General features: G+C 38.4%; 1 protein-coding gene across 2 annotated transcripts in view; it reads left to right on the top strand.

Moving 5' to 3' along the window:
* Window positions 1–25,630, top strand: part of MYT1L (myelin transcription factor 1-like) — a 314,263-nt gene that overhangs the window by 197,618 nt on the left and 91,015 nt on the right. Inside the window, exon 6 of one of the 2 annotated variants that reach the window (XM_009887921.1) lies at window positions 11,316–11,689. In XM_009887921.1, the coding sequence (XP_009886223.1) occupies window positions 11,316–11,689 (374 nt within the window). The remainder of the gene's footprint in view (window positions 1–11,315; window positions 11,690–25,630) is intronic. The other variant, XM_009887922.1, reaches the window with a different exon arrangement.

Below are 25,630 nucleotides of genomic sequence, written 5' to 3'. Positions count from 1 at the left end.
CCTTTCATCAAATATATCCAAAAAGGCCAGATTAGGCAAAGCTATTTAGACATCTGTTTTGGAGTTATTGATTAAGCCAGTAGGTAGGCTTTCATTTTTGGACCAGAGTATTTCTAATTCTTCTAATCATGAAAAAAAAAAAAGGTGAAAAAAAATTAATTGAACGTAAGAGATACAGTTTTGTCTTTTGAGTCTGCCAACAGGTTGAACCAATTGCCTTAAGGTAGGTGAGCTAATATTTCAATGGGAGTACTACCTGCAGGACACCCGATACTACAACACAACAACTTCTGTGTACTGCAGAAGGAGACTCATTCGGTAGATTATTAGCACAAGCGACTATACGCCTGTCAGGGTATAAGTCATGGCTGAAGGCAAGGTGTGTGCAGCAGCATCTTCTTAGAGGTGAGAATAACATTCCACAGTGCCTGCCTGGTACTTACATGGGGTGGAAAAACATATGCCATTATATTTGTGCCTCTTGAAGGATGCGCCCCATTACTGCCACACTGAGCAAAAGTTGGGACAGAAGAATTGTGTGGGTCTAGAACCCCAGATTGCTCTAATACATCGCTGATAGAAACTGATAATAGGGACTCTAATGAGTGTTGAAAATTACATAATTCTAAAATAGCTGTGCCCATCTAGAGCAAAGAACGTGATAGTCTTGATTATAAGTTTGTGCTTATAACTTTATATGCAGTGGTAAACTGCCAGGCACAACAGCTAGTGTCAAAATTTTGTCCTAGAAATTAGTCTCAAGGAGATATAATGTTTGTAAGGTGCGTTAGAAATCCTCTTTACGTTAAACAGATTTTTATGGTGACTTGTCTGATGTAGAGCCCACTAAGAAAATTAATATACAGGATAAACTTTCAGTTCCTTTGTAATAATGTTTGCTAAATTCATATTAACAATGGTTAACATTTTTACTGAAAGACCAATTCTAGCTGCAGCTCCATAATGCAATAAGGTAGAGAGAATGCTGTCATTCCTATTCTGTTTTAGAATAATCATGTTTTCTCTGAGTTATGGAAAGGAACAATCCTTTTGCTTTTTTTTTTTTTCAAAATAGGAAGATTTAAACATCTCATTCCTCTAACAACCAGAATTTAGAATATTTCACACTTGAATAACTCCTAACCAACCGTGCAAGACAAAGAACGGTATCTTGTAGCTTATGCTGGAGGTGAGAATCCAGTACATAAGCACGGAAGTGGTTGCAGCTTGTATCTCTTTGGTTTTGTCATTTTTTTTTCTGTAATTTGAGGTATTTACTGATGGCAGTCACAGTCTTGTGTTAGAATGCTGCTCCACAGTATTATGCCTTTCCATTGGTTATATTCTGTAGCCATTAGCTTTTTGGATTAAGTAAGATACTTATTGCTATAGTTACAGGAAAATTGGTGTATCGTATTTCTTAATCCTGTGCCATATATCTTTCATAGTTCAAATTAAGTTAGGAACCAGTGCTATTGTTTATCTATGTAGAGATGATGGGAAGAGTATTTGTGATAGGAATCAGTAGCTGATATTCTCATTATAGTAGCCCTACATTAGAGATGCGATGAAATGACAGCGTACTCTATTACTCAATACTTAAGTACATGCTAGAATGATAGTTTGACCTGCTGTGTTGGTGTTAAATATGATCTATTGAGTCTGTGTCTAAGGGTGTTGATTCTACTAATACATATCTGGCAGTGTTGTTAAATGATTGACAGCATAACTACATGAATCGCCTTTGATTTCCAGCAGTTTATTTCCCTTGATTTTTGAATGCTTGAACTTAGCATGCTGAATCGCTTAAAAGCAATTACGTTTAAAATATTGGAATAGAAAGATTTCGTATCACGTCCAAGGCTCAAACGTTGCGACTATGCAAAGGTCTTTTGTTACTGATAGATGCGCTCTTGTAGCCTATTCTAACCCTTTCAAATTGGTGAATGATTGATTATGAACTTTTCCCATTTTATGATATCACATTATCATGAAAAATAAATAAATTGGAATCTGCCCTGCCCTCTACCTGCAAACAGAGTTGTCATTACCACTGAAAACAGGGTATACACAAATCTGAACATCTTGGCAGCTCTAGATACTGCTTTGGTTTAGCTCATTGTAACCAACCTCATTTTTGTCTGTATGTAGAAAAATAGAGGGTGTTCTTTCCCAATGTTTTTCTTCCAGTTTAGATTTCTGAAATAAATGTGGACTTCGGGGTTTTGAGTTAGTGCAGAAGTCAGTGTTCTTTGAGTTAGTGCAGAAGTGGTCACTGGCTTTGCATGTTCCCATTTTTATGTGTCTGGGTTACATCTAAATCAACATTGAAGTGTGCAGAATCAATAGCCACTTAGCAAAACTTGATTATATGCATTTCATCTAATGAATCAATATGAGTCATTAAACCTGTGCTCTTTGCACTGTCTTCTTTTCTTTGATCAGTCCCTGTGTTCAAGGGTCTGGCAACAAGACATAATCAACTGTGGCTTCCGGCTCTTGAACACACAGTCAAGTTGGGTATTTGCCCCTCTAAGATTAGGGTGCAACTGCAGCATTTGTCTGACGTTGGATCATGCAGGTAGTCTTGAAAAGCTATAGGGAGAAGAATTGTTAATGTTAAGTGATGCAGCAGCTGTGGAAAGGAAAGAAGCAGGGTTTTGATTTTCTCTTTATAAAAGTATTGTGGTGCATGGTTTTAAAATCTGCTAGGAATCCCTTTATTGTCAGTGGGAAATAGGCAGAGTGTCTAAGAAAGGTGAGATGAATTGCCTCCCAGGAGGTTCCAGTTTCTCTGCATTGACTTATGAAGGGAGCTTAACATGACATGTATAGACTTAGTTTTTAGAAGCCTAGGGGTAGGTGAGAGATGAACCCCATCCATGACATCATAAGTCACGGGGCAATCAGATATTATATTGATTTATTTATATAACTACTTTTGAATAATCTACAACTGCAGGGCATGTACTTTGCTAACCTGTGCTGCCACATAAGATTTTAGTCTCACGATTTGTTACATTTATTTTTTACATCTTGCTTTAAATGAGCTCTCCAGGGCTGAGATTTTTTCCTGTGTATTTGTACAACACCTAGAAATACATTGCTGTGCCTCATTTTTCTTCACTGAACAGCTATTGGATTCAATCCATTAAATAAACTTACTGCTTAAATGGGTTAATTATTGCAAAACTGAAAGTTTCCTTTCAGTTGTCATGTCCCAAGAGAAGAGAATTTGGTGATGGGTGAAATGATCTTACCAGCCAGAGAGATTAGCCAGTAAGTTTGCCACTGTTCATCACAGGGTTCAGTTACACCAGTTTGGAGTCTCAGTGAATCAGGGTGGGGAGGTGCTTCACACTGGAGATGTATAGGATCCAATTAAATAAAAGATCCTTGTTTTGACTTAAGTTACTGTGACTGTATTGACTACATCAAAGTTAGTCTGCTTTATTTTGTTTAAAAATACATATGTCAATATTTGCATTTCTAAAAAAAATACTTAAGTTTTGAGCTCCATCATTTACTTCTGGCACATCATTAATTTCTTATGTTTTTGTTACTCCTAACTCCTTTTTGCAATGCTGTTTTTTAAAGATCCTGATTTTTCTTTAGGGCTTATTTAGTTAAATAATGCTATACACATGAGTAGATCTACAGTATGTGGCTATTCATGTATTTAAAAAGGCTCTGAAGTGCAAAAGGATCAAGTTGGCTTTTAAAGTTCTGTGAAGAAAATATCACATCTTCTACCTTTACCTTTTGAGATCCGGCATTTCTGGGCACTTTTGTAATTTTTCTTACTGTTCCATAATGCAGTACACAAATAATTGAAACTCCAGAAGGAAAAAAGGGATAGAATGCTCACCATTTCACTCATTCCCGTGACTCAAGTTTGTACCTGTTCAGGTAAATTAATAGTTTTCCCTGAACTGAAATACTGTTGTATGCATACTTATTCTGAAAAGTCAACAAACTTCTATTCAGTACAAATAAATGAAGTAAGCATGATGAGCTTTGACACTGCACATATAAAAGCGCTTCCTGCTTATAATAACCTGATTTATTGAACCAGAAGCAGACGCTCGTGGGAAAGTCTGAAATACAGCAGAACTGTGGAGATGAGTTTATTGTATTTTAAAAGGTATTTGGTATTTTTAATTATAGTTTAAATATAGAAAAACATAGTAATTTGGTCCCACTTTTATAACAATATTTAAGCATGTAAAATGTAGATGGGCACAGAGATTTTCCAGAGCACTGACTCTGGATTAGTGCCTAACTCCAGCTGAGAAGATAGGGGTGAGGGCCGTCATTCTGTAAGTGGCTTTAGCTGCTGTGGTGCTTGACAGTGCAGTGGTTGCAAGAAGCATGCCCAGTTATGGAACAGTATTCAAGGCTCTGGCTCAGTTGTCAGCAGGCTCCTGGAAAGCAGATTGTGGTAAATTGGTTTTCTAGATTGGGATTCATAGCAGGCAGGATGCTAGCAGAGAGAATTTTAATCCAGCTGGTTGGAAGCACCAAAACCAGCGTGTCCTAGCTCTGTTTTGTAGGCTGCAATTAGCCATCTCTGTCAAATAGAAGCTTAAAAAACTCCATGTCCTTCTTGAACTTTAACTTGTTGCTCTTGCCATTTTCTCTTCTGTAGCTTAGTGATTAGAGTACTCAGCAAAGTTCTTTACCTTTCACAGCCTGGGAAGGTTTGACCCGATACCTCCCATATTCCAGGACAATACGCAGGGATTATGCAGGACTGCTGTACGGTAGAAAAGGTTCTGGACCAGTGTGGCTTAGCAAAATAATTTCCCACAAAGAATTTTGACTCTGCTGCCTCACAGTTATGACTGTCCAGGGTTTGCTGCTCATTCCTGTAGTAATTCAGCATACATTAAGCAGTCATTTAAATATGAATGGAGAATCATCCTCAGCTGAAGCAGTTTATTCTTGCAATGGTCCGGCTTCAACAAGAATGTTGCCAGGTCTTTCTCATTATAGTGCGTAGTCTGCTGGGAAGGGCATCTTCCAGGAGTGCAGGGAGTTCAAGATGTAGGGTTTGGAGGAATCCAAATGTTTATTTTCTGGTCAGCTGCTATCAGTTGATGGAATCAGCTCTTTGAAGCTAAAAGTAGTCCATGCTTTGAGAGTGATTTAATAGGATGTAATGTTATGCAAATTAATTAGGTTTGCACATTCTTTGAAGATTGGATTTGTTAGAGGACTTACCTGCAAAATACCGGTTTTCTCAATGCCCTAAAAGTCTTCATCTGGAGATACGGACTTGGAAGTTATCTAGTCCAAAACAAAAATAATGCGTACAGTATCCAGTGGAACGAGTGTAAATGCATTGGGAACTCTCTCCATGAAGCCTTACACAGAAGTTTGCTTCCAATCAGACGCTTCATAATTTGCTATCCTCAACCATATGTGATAAAATTCCACCTCAGTGTCACTTCAGATACTTAAGTGCTTCAATAAATGTTTTTTATAGCCTCACTACATGTCGATATAGTAAATTTTTAAATTCTATTACCTACCAAGTGTTTTGGTTTATGTTAAATTAAATTCTCGCATGAAAAAAAAGAAATAATGAGAGCACTGTTGCTGGGTACACATTTTAGATTGAAATAACACTTTGTAAGATTTTCCAAAGTACTAATGAGAAAAAAAAACAACAAAAAACTCCAAGAAAAAATATTCAAATTTAAGGCATAATATTGCCATCATGTTATTTTTCTTTCCTTGGATCTTATAGCACGAGATTTCTGAAATAATAGATTCAATAGAAAAGAGATAGAAATGAAAAAAGAAGGCTGGTAAACATGGCAGATAGGAATCACTTTATCTAAATTAGGCATTTAAAGTTGGCTGAACCTTTGTTAGTCACATAAGCTCCTTTTCTAATATCTGTAGAGAAATAAGACACTCTAAGAGGAAAGTGTCCTCCAGACCTAGATGTCGTGCCCCACCTTTGATGTGTGAGCTGGCATGTCACGGAGGGGACAATATTAATCCGTAATCTGATTCAGAAAATCCCTTGTAATTCTCGGGTCCTGTACTACATATATTTAAAAAGATATGTTTAATTGTTATAATGTTATTGCTGAAATAATAAACATACTAATTGTGCTGAAAAATATATTAAATTAGTAATAACATCTATAAAAATCAAGACGTTCAACTCTGGACAAGAAATACGTATTTCCTGAAGAAAGATCCTACTGAATGAATCAGAGTAGCATTGTATGGTTTTTAATGAAGAAAAACTGCGTGAGAGTTTAAAAAATACCATAAATCTTCTCTTCTAAGGAGTATAAATTCATATATTATTTCTTCAATTTCTTCAATTATTAATGTCTATGTGTCCTCTTGGAGCTTATCGCTATAAAATTCAACAACGTTCTTTCCACAAGAATTATTCATGACAGATTCCGAAAACCGGAGATGACTGAGACACATAGCAAAGCAGTGTGGAATATTCAAAAGTATGTTTCAGGAAGCCCAAATACATATTCCGCTGAAAGCCAAGAGAGCTGAAGCGTGAGGGGAAAATAAGACAAACACAGCTGACCAGGGAAATACAGTGAGCAATAAAAGAACAGATAAAGGTATACAGGACAGATAAATCAATGGGGTCATCTCTTTGAGCAGGGATAAACAAGTCTACAAAATAAGCAAATAAGGGGATGATTACAAAAGCCAAAATTGGAAATGGAGAGAAAATTGCAGAAGCTATAAGGACAAACAATAACAGATTTCACAAATATATGAGGAATAAGAGGTCAATGGGAGAGACTGTCATCTCCCTATGTGGTCGGGAGGGGAAGTTAGTGGCAGAGGCTGCTTGGGAAGCCGGCGCTGCCTTCCCCTTGGCGTGCTCGCCAGAGAGACCACAGGGAACATGACATAAACAGAGGGAAGTGTCCTGGAGGCAGAATCTGAAAAATTAATGAAACAAAGGACGAGAGCGGAACAGGTTAAGAAAGAAAAAGAAGAAAATAGGGCAGCTAAACAGTAGGCTCCAGGTCTGGTGGCCTGTTTCCCAGGTTTCTGAAAAACATGGGTAATTTTTTTAACTCTCTCAGACTATGAAGTCTGTAGTACATTAGGTATATATAAGCTATATGTGGTAGGGCATGTAGAGATAGGATGAGGGGGAATGGCTTTAAACTGGGAGAGGGCAGGTTTAGATTGAACATTAGGAAGAAATTTTTTTACTTTGAGGGTTATAAGGCACTGGAACAGGTTGCCAAGAGAGGTTGTTGAGGCCCCATCGCTGGGGGTGTTGAAGGCCAGGCTGGACGTGGCCTTGGGCAACCTGGTCTAGTGGGAGGTGTCCCTGCCCATGGCAGGGGGGTTGGAACTCGATGATCTTCAAGGTCCTTTCCAACCTAAACCATTCTATGATTCTATGATTCTGTATAGTTGAAGAGCAGAAGGAAGCCAGTGCAAGACAGTATTTTAAAGGTTTTATTAGGAAAAAACATGCAATGGGAGCTTTATAAACTATAAATCCAAGCACAGGCAAAACCAAAGTCTGGATTGTAGAGAAAACGTGCATCACATTGGTACAAATTAAGAAGGAAAGAGTTTACAAAAGCTGAGTCAGAGTTATCTAACGTAACTGATTTCCTTGGAAAAGTGACATATTCCCAAGTTCTTAAAATATACAACCCAACCCTTAAAGTATACAAATGTTTATTTCTGTTACTTGCTGATGTGTCCTCAGTTTTAATTCTATGAGCAAAGGCGCTGAGAATAGATAAATAAAGTGAAAAACTAAAGTCAAACCCACAATTTTACTTGAATAGCTGAGTTGCAAATAGTTACTTAATGAGATTTATAAAAGCACCAAAGCTGATCAGGCAGCATTGATTTCCATTGCCAGTTATGCACTTTCCAGGGGAACCTGAATCCCAAGTAATGTCTTAGATTCTCACAAACTTTATAAAATGTTGTGTAGAAAGCATAAAGCCATGAAAAAGATTAAAGATGACCAAAAATGGCAATGACAACAATTTCTTTCTACCTTTGACCAATAATTTGCATCTAAAAAGTCAAGCAATTATATTTAGATGCCAAATACAAAAGTTAAACAACAGTTCAAAACAAAATAGATGTATTTATTATCCTACTATGTTCTGCCCCAGTTCCTAGACTGTTCTGAATGCCAAAGGGGACTGTTTTGGGGCATTACAAGATGAAATCATTTGCAAGTATTTAGTGTTCTTAACTGAACACGGGTTGGGGTAGGGTGAGGTTAATCTTCTGGATTTAATGTGACAAAATTCAAGTTTGCGTCCCCTCCAGTGGCCAAAAATTTCCACAGGTTCACATCTACTTGTCCCTTTAGCCTTGATGATTTTGGCTCAGGGCTGCCTGAAGTGTCATCTTTACCTCTTACAGTGTCCTAAGAAGGTTATAATAAGAGGAAGAAATGAAATCCTGGGGATTGCTGGGGCTAAGCCTACTGACATACTTGAAAATAAAGATCAGGATTTTGAGAAAATATCATTTAATAGTAATTGCATTGAAGAAGTTATAGTGAGGGTAATATGCATCACAAAGAGAAGGAACAGAAATCAAGAAAGCAAGACACAACCACTCAATAAATGTTATCCTGTCTGCTTAAATCCCATTGAACTGATATGCAAGTTTCCAAAATCTGCCTGAGCTCCAGGCCATGACCCACTCCTGTTTTTGAGGATGCAACCTCTGTTAGCCACCTAAATGAAACAGGTTCCTCCCTAATTATCCAGTCGTTTCCCTGGGCGCAACATGCACTCTGAAATTCCAGCTCTGAGGAAAATCCATCTGCCTTCTCTCAGAGTTCCCTATGGAGAGTTTAAATAGACAGCTCCTGAACCCCCATAGCACCAGGGCAAATAAACCTGCTGTGGTCAGATCTACAACAGTGCTCCTCTTTTGCCCCAGGTTTTAGGAACTGTCCACATTGAACTCCGCTTTCTGCCCTGACTGTAATGATGTGGGATGTTTACCATGAAAATATGTCCCACCTTTCTTCTTGATTTCGAGCAGCTGGGTCCTGACCAAGAGGAGGACTCACAGGGCGAGAGGCAGGACAGTCATTTGGCAGTGAGCAGTAGTGGTGACCTAGGGACAAGGATTTCCGGCATATTTATATGGTTTTATGTATCTTTGGATACATACAAATATAGTCCAAAGAGAAAGCACCAGAAGCTTAGGCCTTCCTTTTTCCCAGGTTTAGGGCTCTTACAATTAGTGAAGGTTTGGGCTTTTGCGTGCCTCGTGTGTATCAGATTGAGTTTCTTGCAGCCAGCTACACAGGGGCTCACCTTCTACAAGAGAATGCTCTTCCCCAGCATATGTCACACTGACTGTTGGATGGAGCATGGTCCTTGGATCTGGAGGGTGTAGATCTACTCTCCCTCTAGCCTTCACTGTTAGGCCTCGACTTTGGTGTTGGTGTCTGGAGACACCCCATTAGTCCCATTAGGACTACTATGCCATACCCACTCCCAAATGAGGAGGACTGGAATCTGGCTAGATAGGGGTACTTCAAATTTATTCAGTATTTCCTGATAGTGTTAGTGGAGAGAGCTGTTTAGTTTAGGCACACTGGATTAGACTTTAAATACACCTATAGTACCTACACGGAGAGAGGTGTCTGTGTTACGCATGGAAGGTCTCCCTTTGCAGGTTTTTGATGATGAATACCAGCTTTTGTTACTGTATATGTTCCTTAGTTATGTGTGTGACAGGCAGACTGAGCCAGCCCTCCTGTGAACAAGTGCTTTAAAATTTAGGCAAGACAGTGGCTAAGTTAGACCCTTAAAATCATTAGGCGCTTAAATAAAATGCTAGTTACCTAAGTAGCAGTCTAAGTAATTGGAATGCATAGCTGCTGGGATGCAATTAAATCAGACCAAGATCAAGACCATGCAGACACCGCAAAGAGCGCATCTGTTGTACCAAATGTGGTGAAACCCCCTATTTTTCAGTCCATAGAATGTGATGCATTATTAGAGTGGAATAAAATTATAAAGATCCTCAGTGTTTTGTAATCAGGATAAAAGGAACAAAAGTATAATGTAAAAGGAAGTTAGAAGTAGATATGCAGAAAGGTCTAGAAAGAACAGTTTAAGTGTCCCAAAACTAGTTAATCACAGGAAGAAGACTAAACACCAATAGGTTGAGTAGCACTTATAATCACACAATGAAAAAGTTCAAAGAGGAAGTTCTTCAAACAAAAAGTAATTTGTGTGTGGAATCACTCCATGTAGGAGGTTATAGGGGTTACACACAACAACAACAGGGTGATCACATTCAGCAAACACAGATTTTATGACCTTTGAGAAACAGGTGGCTACTCTGGTGGAACACCAGAACTCTGCAATGCTATTTTTGTTACAGTGCATTAAAATGATCAACAGGGAAGTGGTACTTGGCTTTGAAAAGTTTGATTTCCTTCACTGACAAAGTATTTCATTTATTGTTTGATTTTTTTTCAATATGAGAACACTTCCAACACTGGCCATGAAAACTGTTGGTTTTGGTTGTGTTGGGGAGCTTGCTTTCCCAGGTACCCAGCCTTGTGGCACAGAATCATAGAATCATGGAATCGTCTAGGTTGGAAGGGACCTTTCATATCGTCGAGTCCAACCGTCAACCTAACACTGCCAAAACCACCGCTAAACCATGTCCCTCAGCACCACATCTGTCCGTCTTTTAAATACCTCCATGGATGCTGATTCAACCATAATGGAGCATAGCAGTGGAGAATTTAAAAACGATTCGTCATTTATAATAATAATAACAATAAACAACAGTGTTAAGAATGTGGTTGTATTTTCATTATTTAAATAGCATTGCAACATACCTTAAGCGTACACAATTAAAACCTTACTGAATGGTACAAAATTATGAAGCATTGCTTTATTGCTGATTGTTGTACTGATAGCTAACAGGTAGGATAAGATTGCTGGTATTGTAGCTATGTTCATCTGCCTTAGAAAAGAGGGTAACATGCAGAAGAGAGAAAAGAATGAGAAGGAAAACCACACATTTGTATCAGTTCTGTAAGTGTTATGCTGGCATGCATGTGTGACACTTTCAGGCAAATAATAGTTGTTTGCAATTTCACAGGTTTTGTAAGTGTCTTCCCCCTTGGTCATTATTGCCTAAGCTGCATTTTAGTCTGAAAACATGCATTTTGAGAACAGCAACTAATCATGGTGTAGAATTAGAATATATGACTGAATGACATGAGTTATACAATCTGACCTATAGAAATCTGCAGGACAGTGTAATAATTTTCCTCTTTTATTTTTGCACAGTGTTTATGGCTGTCCTTTGGCAAAAAAACGAAAAACACAAGACAAGCAACCCCAAGAACCAGCCCCCAAAAGAAAACCCTTTGTGGTTAAAGCAGACAACTCTTCGGTAGATGAGTGCTATGAAACTGATGGGACAGAGGAGATGGATGAAAAGGAAGAGGAAGAAGAGGAAGAGGATGAAGAAGAGGAGGAATATTCTGATGATAATGAGGAGCAAGGTGATGAGGAGGAGGATGATGAGGAGATAGATCGAGAAGAAGAAGAGGAGATTGAAGAGGAAGAAGAGGAGGATGAAGAGGAAGGTGAAGATGTGGAGGATGAAGAGGAGGAGGAAGAAGAGGAGGAGGAAGAAGAGGAGGAGGAGGAAGAACGTGGTAATAATCAGAGTATTAGTAAAAAGTAAACAATGTGTGTTTTCTGGGTTAATCTTCTAGTGTGGTGTATGAGCATTTAGCTGTGTGGTTCTCATTAAAGCTAATGGAAGTCATGCAGTTAAATCTCTCTGCTCCACACTGAAAATATACCCCACTGTGTTCTCTTAACAATTATTTTAATAAGTCTGTCTTCCAAATATTTTTTAATACACCAGCACTCACATTTCAAACAAGGAGGGTGGAGGTGTGTTTGTGCTAAAAATGCTTGCATAAAATGTGATCCTAGTAGTGGATTAATGCATGCTGTTACCAGGAGAATATTCACGAAGGTACAAGCAAAGCATCAGCTACAGCGGGTGCCTGTACTGATCATTTGCAAGTGTATTTTCTGGATCTGCTTATATAATGTCAATGGTTGCCCACATAAATGCTGTCACAAGTTTGCAGACAATTTTTGTGTGCAAAAATGGGTCTCTTCCCTTTGAAAATTTTGCCCCATACTTCTCCCTACCTCAAGAAACTATTCAGAATGAACTATTATAATATTTAGTCCTTTGAGACTTGAATGGTGTGTACTTCAGTTGATTCTGTTAAAAATATAGAGACCGAGAGGTTTACATAGATAAAGTCCTTCTAAAATTCATATATTTTGGTTATCATACCCTGGTATAAATGCCATTTAGACATGTAGGTCACTGGTAGTAACCAAATTAATATAGTAGCAATGTGATTAACCTATTCACCTATCTCTTTTTTGGGATATTGGACTCTATATAACCAGTACTTTCAAAATATGTAATCAGTATCCCTTTACTCAGAAGTCCATATGCTAATGACAGACATCATAATGCACTGGGGTGAAATGAAAGAATCATGCAAAAATCAATGAGCTATCTAAAAAGTATTTTGTTCCCATTTCCAGGGAACACGTTTTTGGTTGGGTAGATTCACCTTTCTAACCAATAAAAATATAAGAAAAGCTTTCAGCAGTCCTCAGTTGGATTCCTCTTAGGAACCAGGTATGAAAGTTGTATGACTTTTGTTTCAGCATTCTGTAAGGTCAGATATTAAATCTTATAGAAGGACTTTGGAAGTATTATTTCCATTTGGGCAAGATGGTGGCCAGCTGGGTGGCTATAAGCATTTTCTCAGATATCTGAATCTGTAGCATTTCCTCAGTTGCTTAAATTTGCCAAAAAAATCGGTAAAGCATAAATGGCCAGTCTTAAAAATTACATTAGTTTAATGCAACAGGGAAGCCAGTTCCTTTTGCAGGGAACTTTGCTGTTTCAGAACCTGGAAGAGAAGCTGTGTTAGATCAGGCTGATGTGTGCAACTGTTGCTATCCTGATGGGCAAGTGCAGGATGTCTAGCAGTTTCTTTAAAAGATAATGGTGACCAAGCTTGTTGGTGCTTAGGTTATGGTGCAACTGCTGCTGTGATTTCAGCTGACGTGAAAAACTTTGAATCTACACTATCAAAAATGATAAAAGGAAAAAAAAAAAACCTAAGCAAAACTCAAGAGCTCAAGAAAATTGCTTCTGGCAAGCCAGCAGGCTTGATACTCAGTTTACTATTACTGTCATAATGAAACACAGTGGTTTACTTATTCCAACACAGTTACACATGCAGTTAGTGGTCCTAATCAATCTACAGAGGCTGACATTGCTTTTTGACTGCTTTCCTTCCATATATAGTAGGCTGTGGTTAAGAACTGCAAAAATTCTACAGAAGTACCTGTATTAGCTGCTCTGCGTATTACACGGAATTAAAACTTAAACAGGTCAAGTTTCTCTTAGGATCCCATGTTATTCCAGTAATAATACACATATACATTAACAAATATATGTATGTTCTATGTCAAATATTAGTCATTAAGAACAAGTCCTTATAAAACGGGAAAAGTGATAATGGAATTTTATAAGAAAAATATTTCATGATCTTTTGAGAATCAACGCAGTAATCACTATGCAACAATCCCAGTTAGAGCACAGTTGATTTACAAGAAAGAGTTACTAGCAATTAATGAGGAAGTTACTGTGGACTTCCTTATGTCTATGCCAAGGAGTGAAGAGTGATAACAGTTTGTTCTTGGTGAGGTCTAGAAGCTAACCAATAAATCAGATTTTTTTAGATAGTTTATTTTGATTGATTTCAATAGGAATCCTGGCATTTCACTTTCTTCCACTTATAACATAAGCAGCTGTAGTGGAATTTGGACTGTTGATTTTCCAGGGAAACAAAGTACAATCAAATTTAGGGGTTTTAGAACTACGTGGTCTGAATATGGTGCTTCCCTTTGTCTATTGAGTATACGGGAAAACCAGGTCTGTCAGCTCTGAACTAGTTGTCTCAATCACTTGCTGCTCACGGCAATGTAGATACTGTAGTAAACCACCATCCACCTTTTAAGGCACCTTAGCAAGAAGTCTGAACGTGTCTTGGTGTTCTTATCCCTAGAAACATAATGCAGAATTAGCCACTGGACACCGGGATGCCTGCACAGTTCTCATAAAAGTTTCTCTCACTTGTGCTGTAGATTATAGCAGTTCAGAGAGTTTCAGTAAGTAACTGCAGTCTAGTTGGACAAAACAGTTAAAATCATAAGTATCAGTAACAAAAGAATTCCATCAACAAGTATAAGACCACAGAGGCAGCAATTAGTGGGGAGGAAGGGGAGAGATGGGGAGGGTAAGATATTTTACTGTTTCTTAGACCAAAACAGTTTGCTGTTAGAAAAGGGTAAATCCTGGGAAACTCAAGTACCTCACTGGCATCTCATTGCCCATACTTCTTGTGAAAAGAGTGAAAAGAAAATGAATTTTGGATGGGATTCTCAGAGGATATAGATAATAATCAGGTAATATACGTATATGGTTCTTACTGAAAATACTTGGACTTTTACTGAAACTATCTCAGCCTTTTTGAGAATCACATTTCTAGCTCATCATTGATAAACTAAAGGCCTTGGAAAATATCAATGTATCCTAAAGAAACATTCTTACAAATCTCAAAATACCAATTTAAAATAAATTAAAAAAAAAAAACCCAAAACCAAAAAATAAGACAAAAACCTGAACTTTTTTAGATGAATCACAAATTCTGTGCTCATAATTCTGTATACAATCCATTGAACCAAAATTAATGTTTAAAATTCCCCAGCAAGTTTAAGACCAGATATCTATCCACCTATCTATGAGCAGACTTGAGAAGCCCTTGTGTTCAGCACCACCACTAAAGGAAAGATGAATCTTTCCAATTTCCCTCGTATCCCGTAAAGAAAGGGCAGATGGATGACCTGTGTTATGATAACCTAACATGTAAATTGCAATACAAATGGGAAAGAGTAAGAGAAAAATCTGCTTTTGGAGTGCCCCTTCTCTGTGATGGCAACTGACGAGACCCATTGGATTGAAATCTGAAGGGTGGATTTGATTTGCGAGGCAAACCAAAGTACTTTCTCCTGAGAAGAGCTTGCTTCACGTATTTGGATCCCAAAGACTGTTTCACATTATAGAAAGAAATCTCCATTGGAGGAGGTCCCAGAACAGATGTTCCAAGGCACCATTTAGCCCATTTCACACGAGGACATTCAAGACGGCCTGTACTCTGCGTATTGCGTAACCTGCCAGGGGCAGGAGGAGTCAGGCTGATTCTAGATGTAAGGAAATTTGATGCATCAATCAAATCCATTTCACAGATGATGCTACAAAAACTCTTGCAGTTTCCCAAGAGGTGCATTGTTAGGATATATAAATCTTTCAGACACTCCCTTACGTTTTCTAATAAACTCAAGGTAGCTGGCATATACAATATACCAATATGTGGTACTGCACCTAATTTTTCAGGTGAAATATACTGCAAAAATAGCTGTAAAACATAGATAGCAGTGTATATTCAAAGGAGATGTAATACAGTTTTTTTTAAAATAAATAAAAGCTAGCACATGGACATAGAGGTAGAGGTTCTACCTATTTTCACATTTCTTTAAATTGTAGGGTTGTTTTTAAAAATCTGGTGATACGTTTGGGGTTTTTCCTTCACTTGCACGAACTCGACACAGACACATAGGCTCTCATAATTTGAAATCCACTGGTCAGCTCTATTAAGATTGTTAGTGCCTGCCTCTATCTTCCTGATCCCCTCACCAGGTTGCTTCTGAAGCATTTATGTCCTCTAACCCAGAGGAGATGCAAACACCAGTCTAAAGAAGCACATGTGCTGAGGAGACTGTGGTGGCACACAGCTTTCCAGCTGTGCTTGCTGCCGAAGACACTCTACATCTTGATAAAATAAAGACGACTTACCTGTATTAGCAAGGTCACCTGTCCAGCCTGCTGACCACTCATTTATTTAAAGTATTAGCAGGAAAATGGTCATCTATTTGGTGAACACAGTAGGTGTTTGGTATTAATCAAAGCAGAGAGCCAGACTCACGTGTACCTTACAGGCAAAACACCTAATAGAAGAAAATTATAGCTTTAAATGAAGAGGCCAGAAAGCATAATTTCACTGCTTAGGATGATGTACATTTTCCAGTGCATTTTCCAGGGCCAAAGAAGACTAAATAAACACCTGATGGTTTCACAAGGTGAAGCAAATCTTAACCCTTCGCTAATAAACTGTATTGTTTCACCTCCTTCGTAAAAGGGTGCTTAGAGTATCTCATCAACAACAATATGAATAAATAAATAAAAAAAATAAATATAGTGGCAGCTGGAAGACATTTGTCCTGGCCATTGTATTGGTTTCCTCTGCATAAGAAGTTGAAGTTGCCTTTCTGGTCTAGTTACAAAGTGCTCAAGCCTAGGAGTGGTTGGGTCAAACCACACCATAAGAACTTCTGTTGATACCTTCTTTCTGCACTGAAGATGCAAGCATGGACTGCAACATGTTCTGCTGTTTAGCTTTTCATATAATTTCATATAGAGATATTCAGGGTAAACATTTTCTCTGAAAATTTTTGTTGGAAATAATACGATGGAAAGATTTGGAACAGGTTGTTCAGAGGTGGAAACCTCAAGGTTGTAGAGTAGTGTTGGGAAACAGCTAGCCAGTAATTACCTTCTAGGTACCTCTAGTTCTTCTGGAAAAGGTTCAGATTTATTTATTAGAGTTGTTACGTGTTTGTGGTTGGTTGGTTGGTTGGTTGGTTGGGCGGTTGCTTAAAATTGACTGTGGTGTTATTTTAGTAAAATTTTGCTTGCCGTTGTGTTCCATGCTCAAGGTGTTTACTTTTTGCTGCTCATAGACAGTATAATTTGTGAAGGGCATGATTTGGACATTATTTTTGAATTCTCTGACGTGAGGTTGGGCCTGATATTGAGCTTGTTTACATCAGGACAAATTAAGAATAACTTTATGTCAGTAGAGTTATGTTTACGTGAGGTGGTGTTGCACATGTCATACCTAGCTTTTCCGCCCCTTGAAGAACTATTTTAAAAGACTTCCTTCCATGTCAATGTTGAACTCAGAAGCTCAGTAAACCTTCCAGGCTGTGTCTAGAAACTTACGTGTAACATTAAGCAGTTAGTAGCCCTCTTCCCTTTAACTTCCATGTTTAAAGTTAGGAACGTACTTAAGTACCCTTCTGATGCAGAGTTTTGCATATTTAGTTCCTTTCCTACAAATAAAAGGCCTTAAATGATAATGTGAAATATCTGATCCTTCAAGAGCAAATGTTTCAATTACAGCTTTATGCAGTGTAAAGAAATTATTCACCTTTGATGAGACAGATTATAGATCTCTGCCATACACAGCTTTTGTTGACGTAAGCAGAAATTCTGTAGAGGACATCAGGATGGTAAAGGACTTCAGGGTCTGAACGGAAGGCCTTAGAGCATCACAGAACACATTCAGCACTACATCTTGTTTTAATGCTGCTTCATTCTGAATCTGTTCTACATGGCATGGGTTTGCTTGCTTGCATTTTTAATTCACTAACCCTTTCTGTCAGTGTTAGCAGAACATGAGATGTTGGGCCCATTGTAATGTCAAATTGTTTCAGGGCTTATGTATGACTAAACTTTTCTCTAGACTTGCCAGATAAGTAGGTCTGGAAAGGAGCCGTATATCTCATCAGTGCTGCTTTGGGTTCTCACAGATTTCAGTCCTCAAGGAGAGGCTGTATAGAGGTTTGCTTTCCTGTATTTTCATTGCATCCTTCTGTCTGCAGAAAGATCCTGAGTGGATCCTTGATTTTACCCCTTTCAATTGTTGTCTGGCATGATCATATAGTAAAATTAATTCTTTCTGGAATAAGATGGATTGGAGAATAAATTCAGAGCAAAAGTGCTGTAGCCTTAGAACTGTGTTCCTATTCTCACTCAGTCTATTTGTAACCAGTTCGTTACCAATGATCTCCTGGTTTTGGCACAACGGTGCCAAGAAGCAGTTGCTTATGTGTTATAGTGCATTAAAGAACCAATAGTGAACTCAGTTACGTAGCAGCTCTTTGCATCCATATTTGCAAACATAATGACCTGATGTTGTTGTAGAAAGTCTCACATCTGGGATATGGCACTTTTGGAAACATATTCACAGGTTGTGCAAAACAGAACTCTTCGTGTTCTGTCTTCGAATTCCTATGCCTTTCACAGTGCTCCTTCAAAGACTGCATTGGCCACACTGAATTGCAGCTTACACAGAGACCACAGACTCTGTATGAATCCTTCTTGGCACTACAGATGTAATGATTCTTAAAAATAAGTTTTGCTTGATCAGTGCTAGATGTTCCTGTTTTTCCTCTTGTGTTTAGAGGGCAGGTCTAGGACAAATTTTGATCACCCTATTCATTCACAATTGCCACCGAGCTTACAGTATTTGTCCTAAAAGAGTGAACACAAGTGACAGCTTTTCACCCTGAAAAGCAGAGAACCTTATTTGGTAGCTGTTGGAGTTAATTTTCCACTGTTATAGTTCCTCCAGGACATAATTAAATGAAATAAAATTCCAGACTGGATTGATCATTTCTTCTGATCCATATCTATTCTTGTGAATCAAATTTGCAGTTCTGGCAAATGCCTCAGGTCACAGAAATTTTGTTTAACTGAAATATATAAACAACAACACTAACAAAGTATTCTTCTGAAACAAAAGCATTGATGTGTAATAAATACATGTATGTGATCCTGAATACTTTTTATTATGGAAGCATTTCCTCCTCATTTTACAGGTCTCAGAACAACTCAGTTGTGTTCTTCTGTCACATGTACCACATATGATATAATCCATTTATGCCATAAAAGATACTTCCCTTTTGGGAATTAATGTATTTTACAGATAGTTTTTGAGAGCAGACTGTGGGAGCTACAATTAGTGAGCTGGACAGCAAGGAAGGCCAAGTCATTTAGCAGAAGACAAAGAGGACTAATGCTAGGAAAAAAACTACCTCAAGGAGTTTGGTAAAGGACATTAAGTAGTAATTAGGAACGGCCACTGATGTGGTTGTGGAGTCAAGCTGGTTTGGGTCACTGTTGTTGAAATCCTCAGAATTATTTGGCACATAAAGGCTTCTTGCAGAAAGTACTGAGAATAGTCAGTCGCTAACAATAAGCACGTCGAGTATCCATAACACCACAGTTGGTTTTTTAAATGTTTTTTTTTTTTTTCAAGGAATCCATGGCAGATATTATATGCTTTGTGCTGTAAATATTACTATTTTAGCAAAATTTGTGGTGGCTCTGTAGGAGAAAGTTTTGCCAGTTAATGGGATTGACAGCTCAAGACTTAATGGAGGTTTATTAGGTGAACTCATCAATCTGATAGTTCTGTCATCCCTAAAGCTTAATTTTACAGGCTATACTATTAATAGGAAGAGTAAGTAATAGTCTTGCTGTGACACTAAAGGAACTCCACAGAAGAGCTGAATTTACAATTACAAAAACAAAGCAGCAGGCATTTTCTTCCTTCTACTCCGTAGACATGGATTACTGACAGTAACAAGGGAAGGGTCTGTGCAGCATGAATACTCCCAGTTACCTGAAACAGAAATGTTTGCAAAGCTGCACAGGTCCACATCAGGCTAGGGTTATGTCTCTACATTTTCCAAAGCATATGTGGTGAGATTCCTTACTTAGATACAGTTTTAAGGCATGCTATGCTCCTGCTTTTCTTCTGGTTTCTATTGTATCAAATCTATTGTTTGCTAACTGCCTCAACTTACCATAGAAGTTCTATATAAACAAGATGCATCTGCTAAACAGTTTCTTGGACACCCTGTAAAGCACTGGACTGAAGTCTTTACAGAATAACCCTTAGCTATCCTTTTATCATCTGCAATAATTAAAACGTCATACAACTGTAAAGGCTGACATCCAATGGAAAGTCAAAAATGGTTTCTTTTTCTATTGCAATATGTTGAATAAAACTTTGCCCTCAGATCATTAAGTGCAAAATATATTTTAAAAAGTAACAGTGGAAATACAGAACGATAGATAATTATTACCAGACTGTTAGGAGTAGGGCTGGAGTTGTACTTACAAGCAGTATACTAATGTTTATATTAGAGTTTGTTCATTGTCTAATGAGAGCAGTCTGTGGATATCCTTCTCTGAAAATACAGCAAGAAAGGGCAACTTTTAAGTGAAGTGGAATTCTTTCTTGGGAGCCAAGGATCCTCCTCCATTTGATGGAGCGAAGTAAATGTTTCTGAATAGAATGAAAAGGAAATTCTGCCCCTATCTATAACTCAGGTACCTGAGTTGAGCAGCAGAGGTGATGCAGGAGTTCAATGCCACATTTCCTTCTTTCCTAACACAGAAGGTTAGTGGCTAGACCAGAGACTGCTTTGTGTAATCAATGCTCTTGCGCATTCTGCTGAAGCTCTATCACATCCTAGAAAGAAAATTCAAGAACTGCAGTAGACCAAAGGGGGTCATTCTTCTGGGGAAGCGGGATGTACTGGGTTCCTGTCTTTGCTCCAATTGACTGCTTAATGTTAGGTTACAAAATTGGTCCTGAGAGCAGGGGTCAGACACTACATTTCTCTCTTTTAGGCAAGTGCCCTTGGATAATATGTACGATAAAGACAGTATATTTTTGCATCACCTAAATAGCATAGGGAAAAAAAAAAGAAGTATGGGTCTTATGCTACTCTTGTGTTTTCTGCTTCCTAGTGGAGCTTGCATCCAGTCTAGCTTTTATTGTGGTGACTAGCAAACTTTTTTGGGAGATGTGGTATTGAATCCACTCAAACTGGGAGAGCTTTTACTGTTAGTCTTCCAATTCTTTAGTGAGTCACTTACTAAACAATGTATTTTACCTGGGAGATGGACGGTTGTGGGTGAGCAGGGGAAATGAAAGAGGAAACAGGCAGTTCTTCCTTTGGCTACAAATTAAAGCAAGGCAGTCAAAGCAACACTGTGGGAAGCCTTTTTCTTTTAGTTGTCTATTAGAGCATATCTATTAGGTTGAGTCTCTCTGGGCAGTTAAGTATGAAAACATCCAATGTCTAGAATCCTTCAAGACTTAAATGACAGATAGGTGGAGAGCTTCTTAAGGCTGGAGCTGTTTTGGTATACGTAGAATCAGAGGCTTGAATGGTTGATCAGTGTTAGAGTTTAGATGTCCCCCAGGTTTAAGCTACAAATGAGCATAGGTGTAGTTGTATCACCAAGAGAAATACAAATATAACTGTTCCTTTCTATACAACATACCACATGAGAAGTCCAATGTGGAAGTGATGTAGAAATTGCTGCTGCTATTCATAATTTTTTTTTTAAGTGATTCATGTTGAAATGCCCATTAAAGATGAGTTTAAGAACAAATTTGATTGAATGGCTGGAGGGTCGCCGGACACAGAAATGGGAAGAATAAGTTCCAAGTGTAAAAGGGAGTACAGAACTTACACAGGAAAAAAAAAGAATGCAGAAAGACATAAAGAAACTATTAGGAGGTCAGCATGGGATACTGCAGAAAGCAAGTGAAATATGCTGTTAGGATTCCTTCCGAGGCAGCAGGAAATGACAAAGACATGAAAGCTCCAGTCTAGAATCTGCATTATGCAGAATCTTTAAAATAATCATAAAAAGGTTTTATGAAAAAAGGGTAATTCTAGAGTATAGCTGATCAAGATCAGGGCTAGACACAATACCAACATGCACAGGTGATGCAGCACAGTACAGTTCTTTTCTGTTGTTATATTTTCCACTCCTTAATATGTGAGAATTTTCCTACAGTTCATGATGTGATGTAACTTACTGTGCCTTTATACCATACTGATGGAATTTTATATCATTGTCATCAGTAGAATCAGAACTAGACAGATGCAGAGCACTTTTAAAAACCCAGCCACTAAGTGTTGACTCTGAGCCTTTTTATGATATGGAAAACCAGGATTATTAAACTTCACCTGATCAGTGCAGAAGATACAAACAGCAATGAGTCAAAATTACTAACTATTTAGAAATGCATAACTAAAAGTAATTGCAATGTATTCATAAAAGAAAGAATAGCTGTCCTTTGGCAAATATGTGTTTTGCCTGAAATGCACAAATTGCACACCACTGAGAAGGTAGGCAGCGTGGAAATAATGTACACAGTTTGTCTGAGTTTTAGGAATGGATTTGATGCAGTTCCATTTAATAAATTCATTTTGAAGTCATAAAACATAATACAGCACCGGATACAAAGGGACAGAGGGGAAAAGTTCGTGTTGGGTAGGTTAATTCTGTTGGCTCTTAAGTAGCTCAGATACTTCAGTGTGCAGAAATTTAAGTTAATGAGACTAGAGCCTAAAAATAATCATACAAAGTGCAATTGAAAGTGAACAATGTGTTAGGGTGATTTCAGTATGAATCACCTGATGAATACTTGAAGAAAAAAATAAAAACAAAGATAATTTCAGGCAGAAGTAGAGGTATTGACTTTATCTCATGTACATTACTGTCCCCAGTGAACTCCACCACAGCAAGTTCTGAGCTGAGCTATCCTGAGACCAGCCTCAGTCTCTGGTTTTAGTTTTGTACAGTATAGGATTATCTGTGTATCTCTGTGTGTGTGTGTGTGTTTTGGAAAACTGTCTGTTGTGGTTATTTGTTGGGTTGATCCACTTTGTAGCTCGTTGATTCTGTGAGGGCAGTTGGAGTAAGAGTTTCAGGAGAGATGTCATGCCCTGAGACTGCTGCTCTAGTCAATTTAGGCACTGTGAGGCTGGCTACAAAGCCACTGCCATCATAGCAGGTAGGTATATTTTTAGTTGGAAATATATCGAAATATGTGTAAATATGTAGGTGGTTACGTTTGTCCAGCAAAGGTTTTCTTTTTATGAGACACAAGTTTTCATCATCAGGACAGATATTCCAGTACAGATCTGAACAGCAGTGGGAAACCCCTCATAGAAAGGAGGAGCTAACAATTTCTAAAATGGTGGCACTGTGTTCTTTAGGTGGACAGGCAGTTGGAATAGCCTCACTGGATATGTCTTTGCGGATGCAGTAGTGGCAGACAAAGGTTTTTTACATCTGTTACTGTAGCATACATTTCCTGCATTTGACAGGTTTCTAGTACTCTAATCTCCTTAGACATTTCCAATCTCATAGGCCATCTGTACATGTTATATAGATGGCAAATAAACGGAAGATAATAAAGACTGAGAGCTAGCTGCACCACTGAGTCACCATTTTCTGTTTCTTGAGGTCCACTATATATGTCTTCTTGACTGACTGGAGTATCATGGTTAAAAGAATAGATTCCCACTGGCCTTACTTGTTCCTTCCTGCGCCTACGGTTAACAGTGTGCTTTCCATCAATCCCACCTTACAGATTCTCCTGCCTTGTTATCCATCTGTTCAGTTGCAATAATCAAAGACTACGTCTATGTGAGTGAATAAAACAGACCACAGTCCACTCATTTAATGCAGAATTCAATGGTTACATGACTTAAGTGCATACAGCTAAGCTTTTATCTTCCAAAATAGGATCACCACATTCAGACTCTTTCTTGGGAATGGTCCCTAACCAGTACCTCTGCACTGTGCCTGGACGTTGCTGGAAGGATGCTAAGTCACTCAAATCAAAATCATGGTAGGGCTTCACTAAAAGTTTAGCAGTATGAATAATCCCATGTCAATGCTTCGTCCGGTGTTCTGTCCCTAATTGGTTTATACTAGAATAGCCATAATCAAAGAGCCAAAGCACCCTTTATATTTACTTTCTCCTTAGTCTATGGAGTATTACTGAGTCTTCCCTGTCACAAAAAGATAGGGAGTGAGGGAAATGTAGATGAAGAAGGTGGATGAGGGGATAAGGAAAAAAGGAAGTAACCCTTAATGAAAAGCTTTACATTTCAAATAGAGTCTGGCACTCGTGCACACAGAAGTCTTTGTCCTTCCAGGTCCCTTGGCACTGAACTCATTGAGAGGGTAAAAGGAGAGACAGGAAGAAGAAATTTCAACAATATTATATTTACCAGTTCTCTCATTCTCTAGAGCGGTAGTGATGTATGCCTCTGTCCCTTCTGCCAGTCAGGTCAGATTATTATCAAAGCACAAACAGGCTTCCTTTGATAATCAAATGCAACTGAAAATAAGTAATTAAACTTATTATGGAGATCAAAGGCATCCAATAAGATTTAACTCTCTCCATGTAACTCATGCAATCACAGGCATCTGTCCCATCCAAAGCATCCATACTACCCCATCCACACCAACCTTTCCCTATATAACTTTGCCTCTGTCCGCAACCTAAAGATAGCTCCTTTTGGGTAGCTCCTTCATTCCTTCCTGCCTGCAGTTCCTACCATGTCATACTAAAAATATTGTTGAATTTGAAAGTTTTGAGTAAAAGCAATTAGGATAGGATTCATCTCATCAATTTAATCAAGAGAAATAGTCGCTTTTAGGGAGTAATTCAGCCAATCTAATTTAGATACCTAGTTTAGGATGAAATAAATCGCATCCCAGGATGCATGTTTTTGTCCATTGTCTGTAAATGGAGTCTAGATGTCTAGTTATTATGGAGACGTGTTCAGTATGGACATCTGCATTAAGCCCAAGATATGAACTGAAAGAAAACCAGTGGAAAGAGTATCTTTCTCAGATATTTGTATGTGAGAAAGAAAATGTTAGTTTATGAACTGAAAATGCATTCTTCATGCTGCATCCTTTGCAAAGCAATGATCATGGGGAGTGGTATAGGTAGGGTTCACTGTCTCTTAAGCAGCCTTTGGAGTAGCCCCATGAGAAGCTCCATATCAAGAGCTGTCTGAGTGGGTGTTCTCCCATCGGTGCAGCTGGTCCTCTGCTCCCCTGCTGTCTCCCTGCTGTATCTCAGTATCTGGAGAATAGCTTTGGCTTCCTCATTGCCTGCTGCCCTGCTGAGCTATGGAAACCTGAGAGAAAGCAAGAAACTGCCATACTCCACTGAGTCATTATAAGGCTACGAGACAGAATATCTCCCCTCCTTCATATAGACTTCCTGGGGAGAAAAAGTAGGATGAAATGAATACCAATCATCAGCTAAAGCCGTCTCGTTATCTGCCCGGACAGAAGTCAAGTTAAAACAGTTAAGGGCTGCCTGAACCTGATTTGCAAAGAAACATGGACCAGATGGGGATGACTGGCTAAATTGTACTGCCCTTGCAAACCCAGCATATCCACTTCTGAGCAGATATTCTCAGAAAGTTCCTTCTAAAACCTAAACATATGCCTTCATACCAAATATTGCAAATACTGCAAACCAGACAAGCAGGCTTTATACCGATCAGGGACCTTATCTACTTAAAGGGATGCCTCTAGGTAACCAAAAATTATTTTCTGCTCTCTCTGTGGTGGAAAAAAAAAATCCCCAGCATATTCATTGCCTTTGGACTTTTTGGAAATAGTGTTAGCTGTCAGGATTGAAAGACTCTGGTTTTATTTTACTTTGAGCATTGGTTATTAGTTGAATACTCTTAGGAGAGTCTAAGCAGTAAATCCCAGTATTATAACTATTCTAAGTAGT

Source organism: Charadrius vociferus, unplaced genomic scaffold (assembly GCF_000708025.1).
Source record: "Charadrius vociferus isolate BGI_N301 unplaced genomic scaffold, ASM70802v2 scaffold156, whole genome shotgun sequence".
Taxonomy (NCBI): Eukaryota; Metazoa; Chordata; class Aves; order Charadriiformes; family Charadriidae; genus Charadrius; species Charadrius vociferus.
Note: the sequence above shows the minus strand (reverse complement) of the source record. Positions and strands in the feature narration are given on the sequence as shown.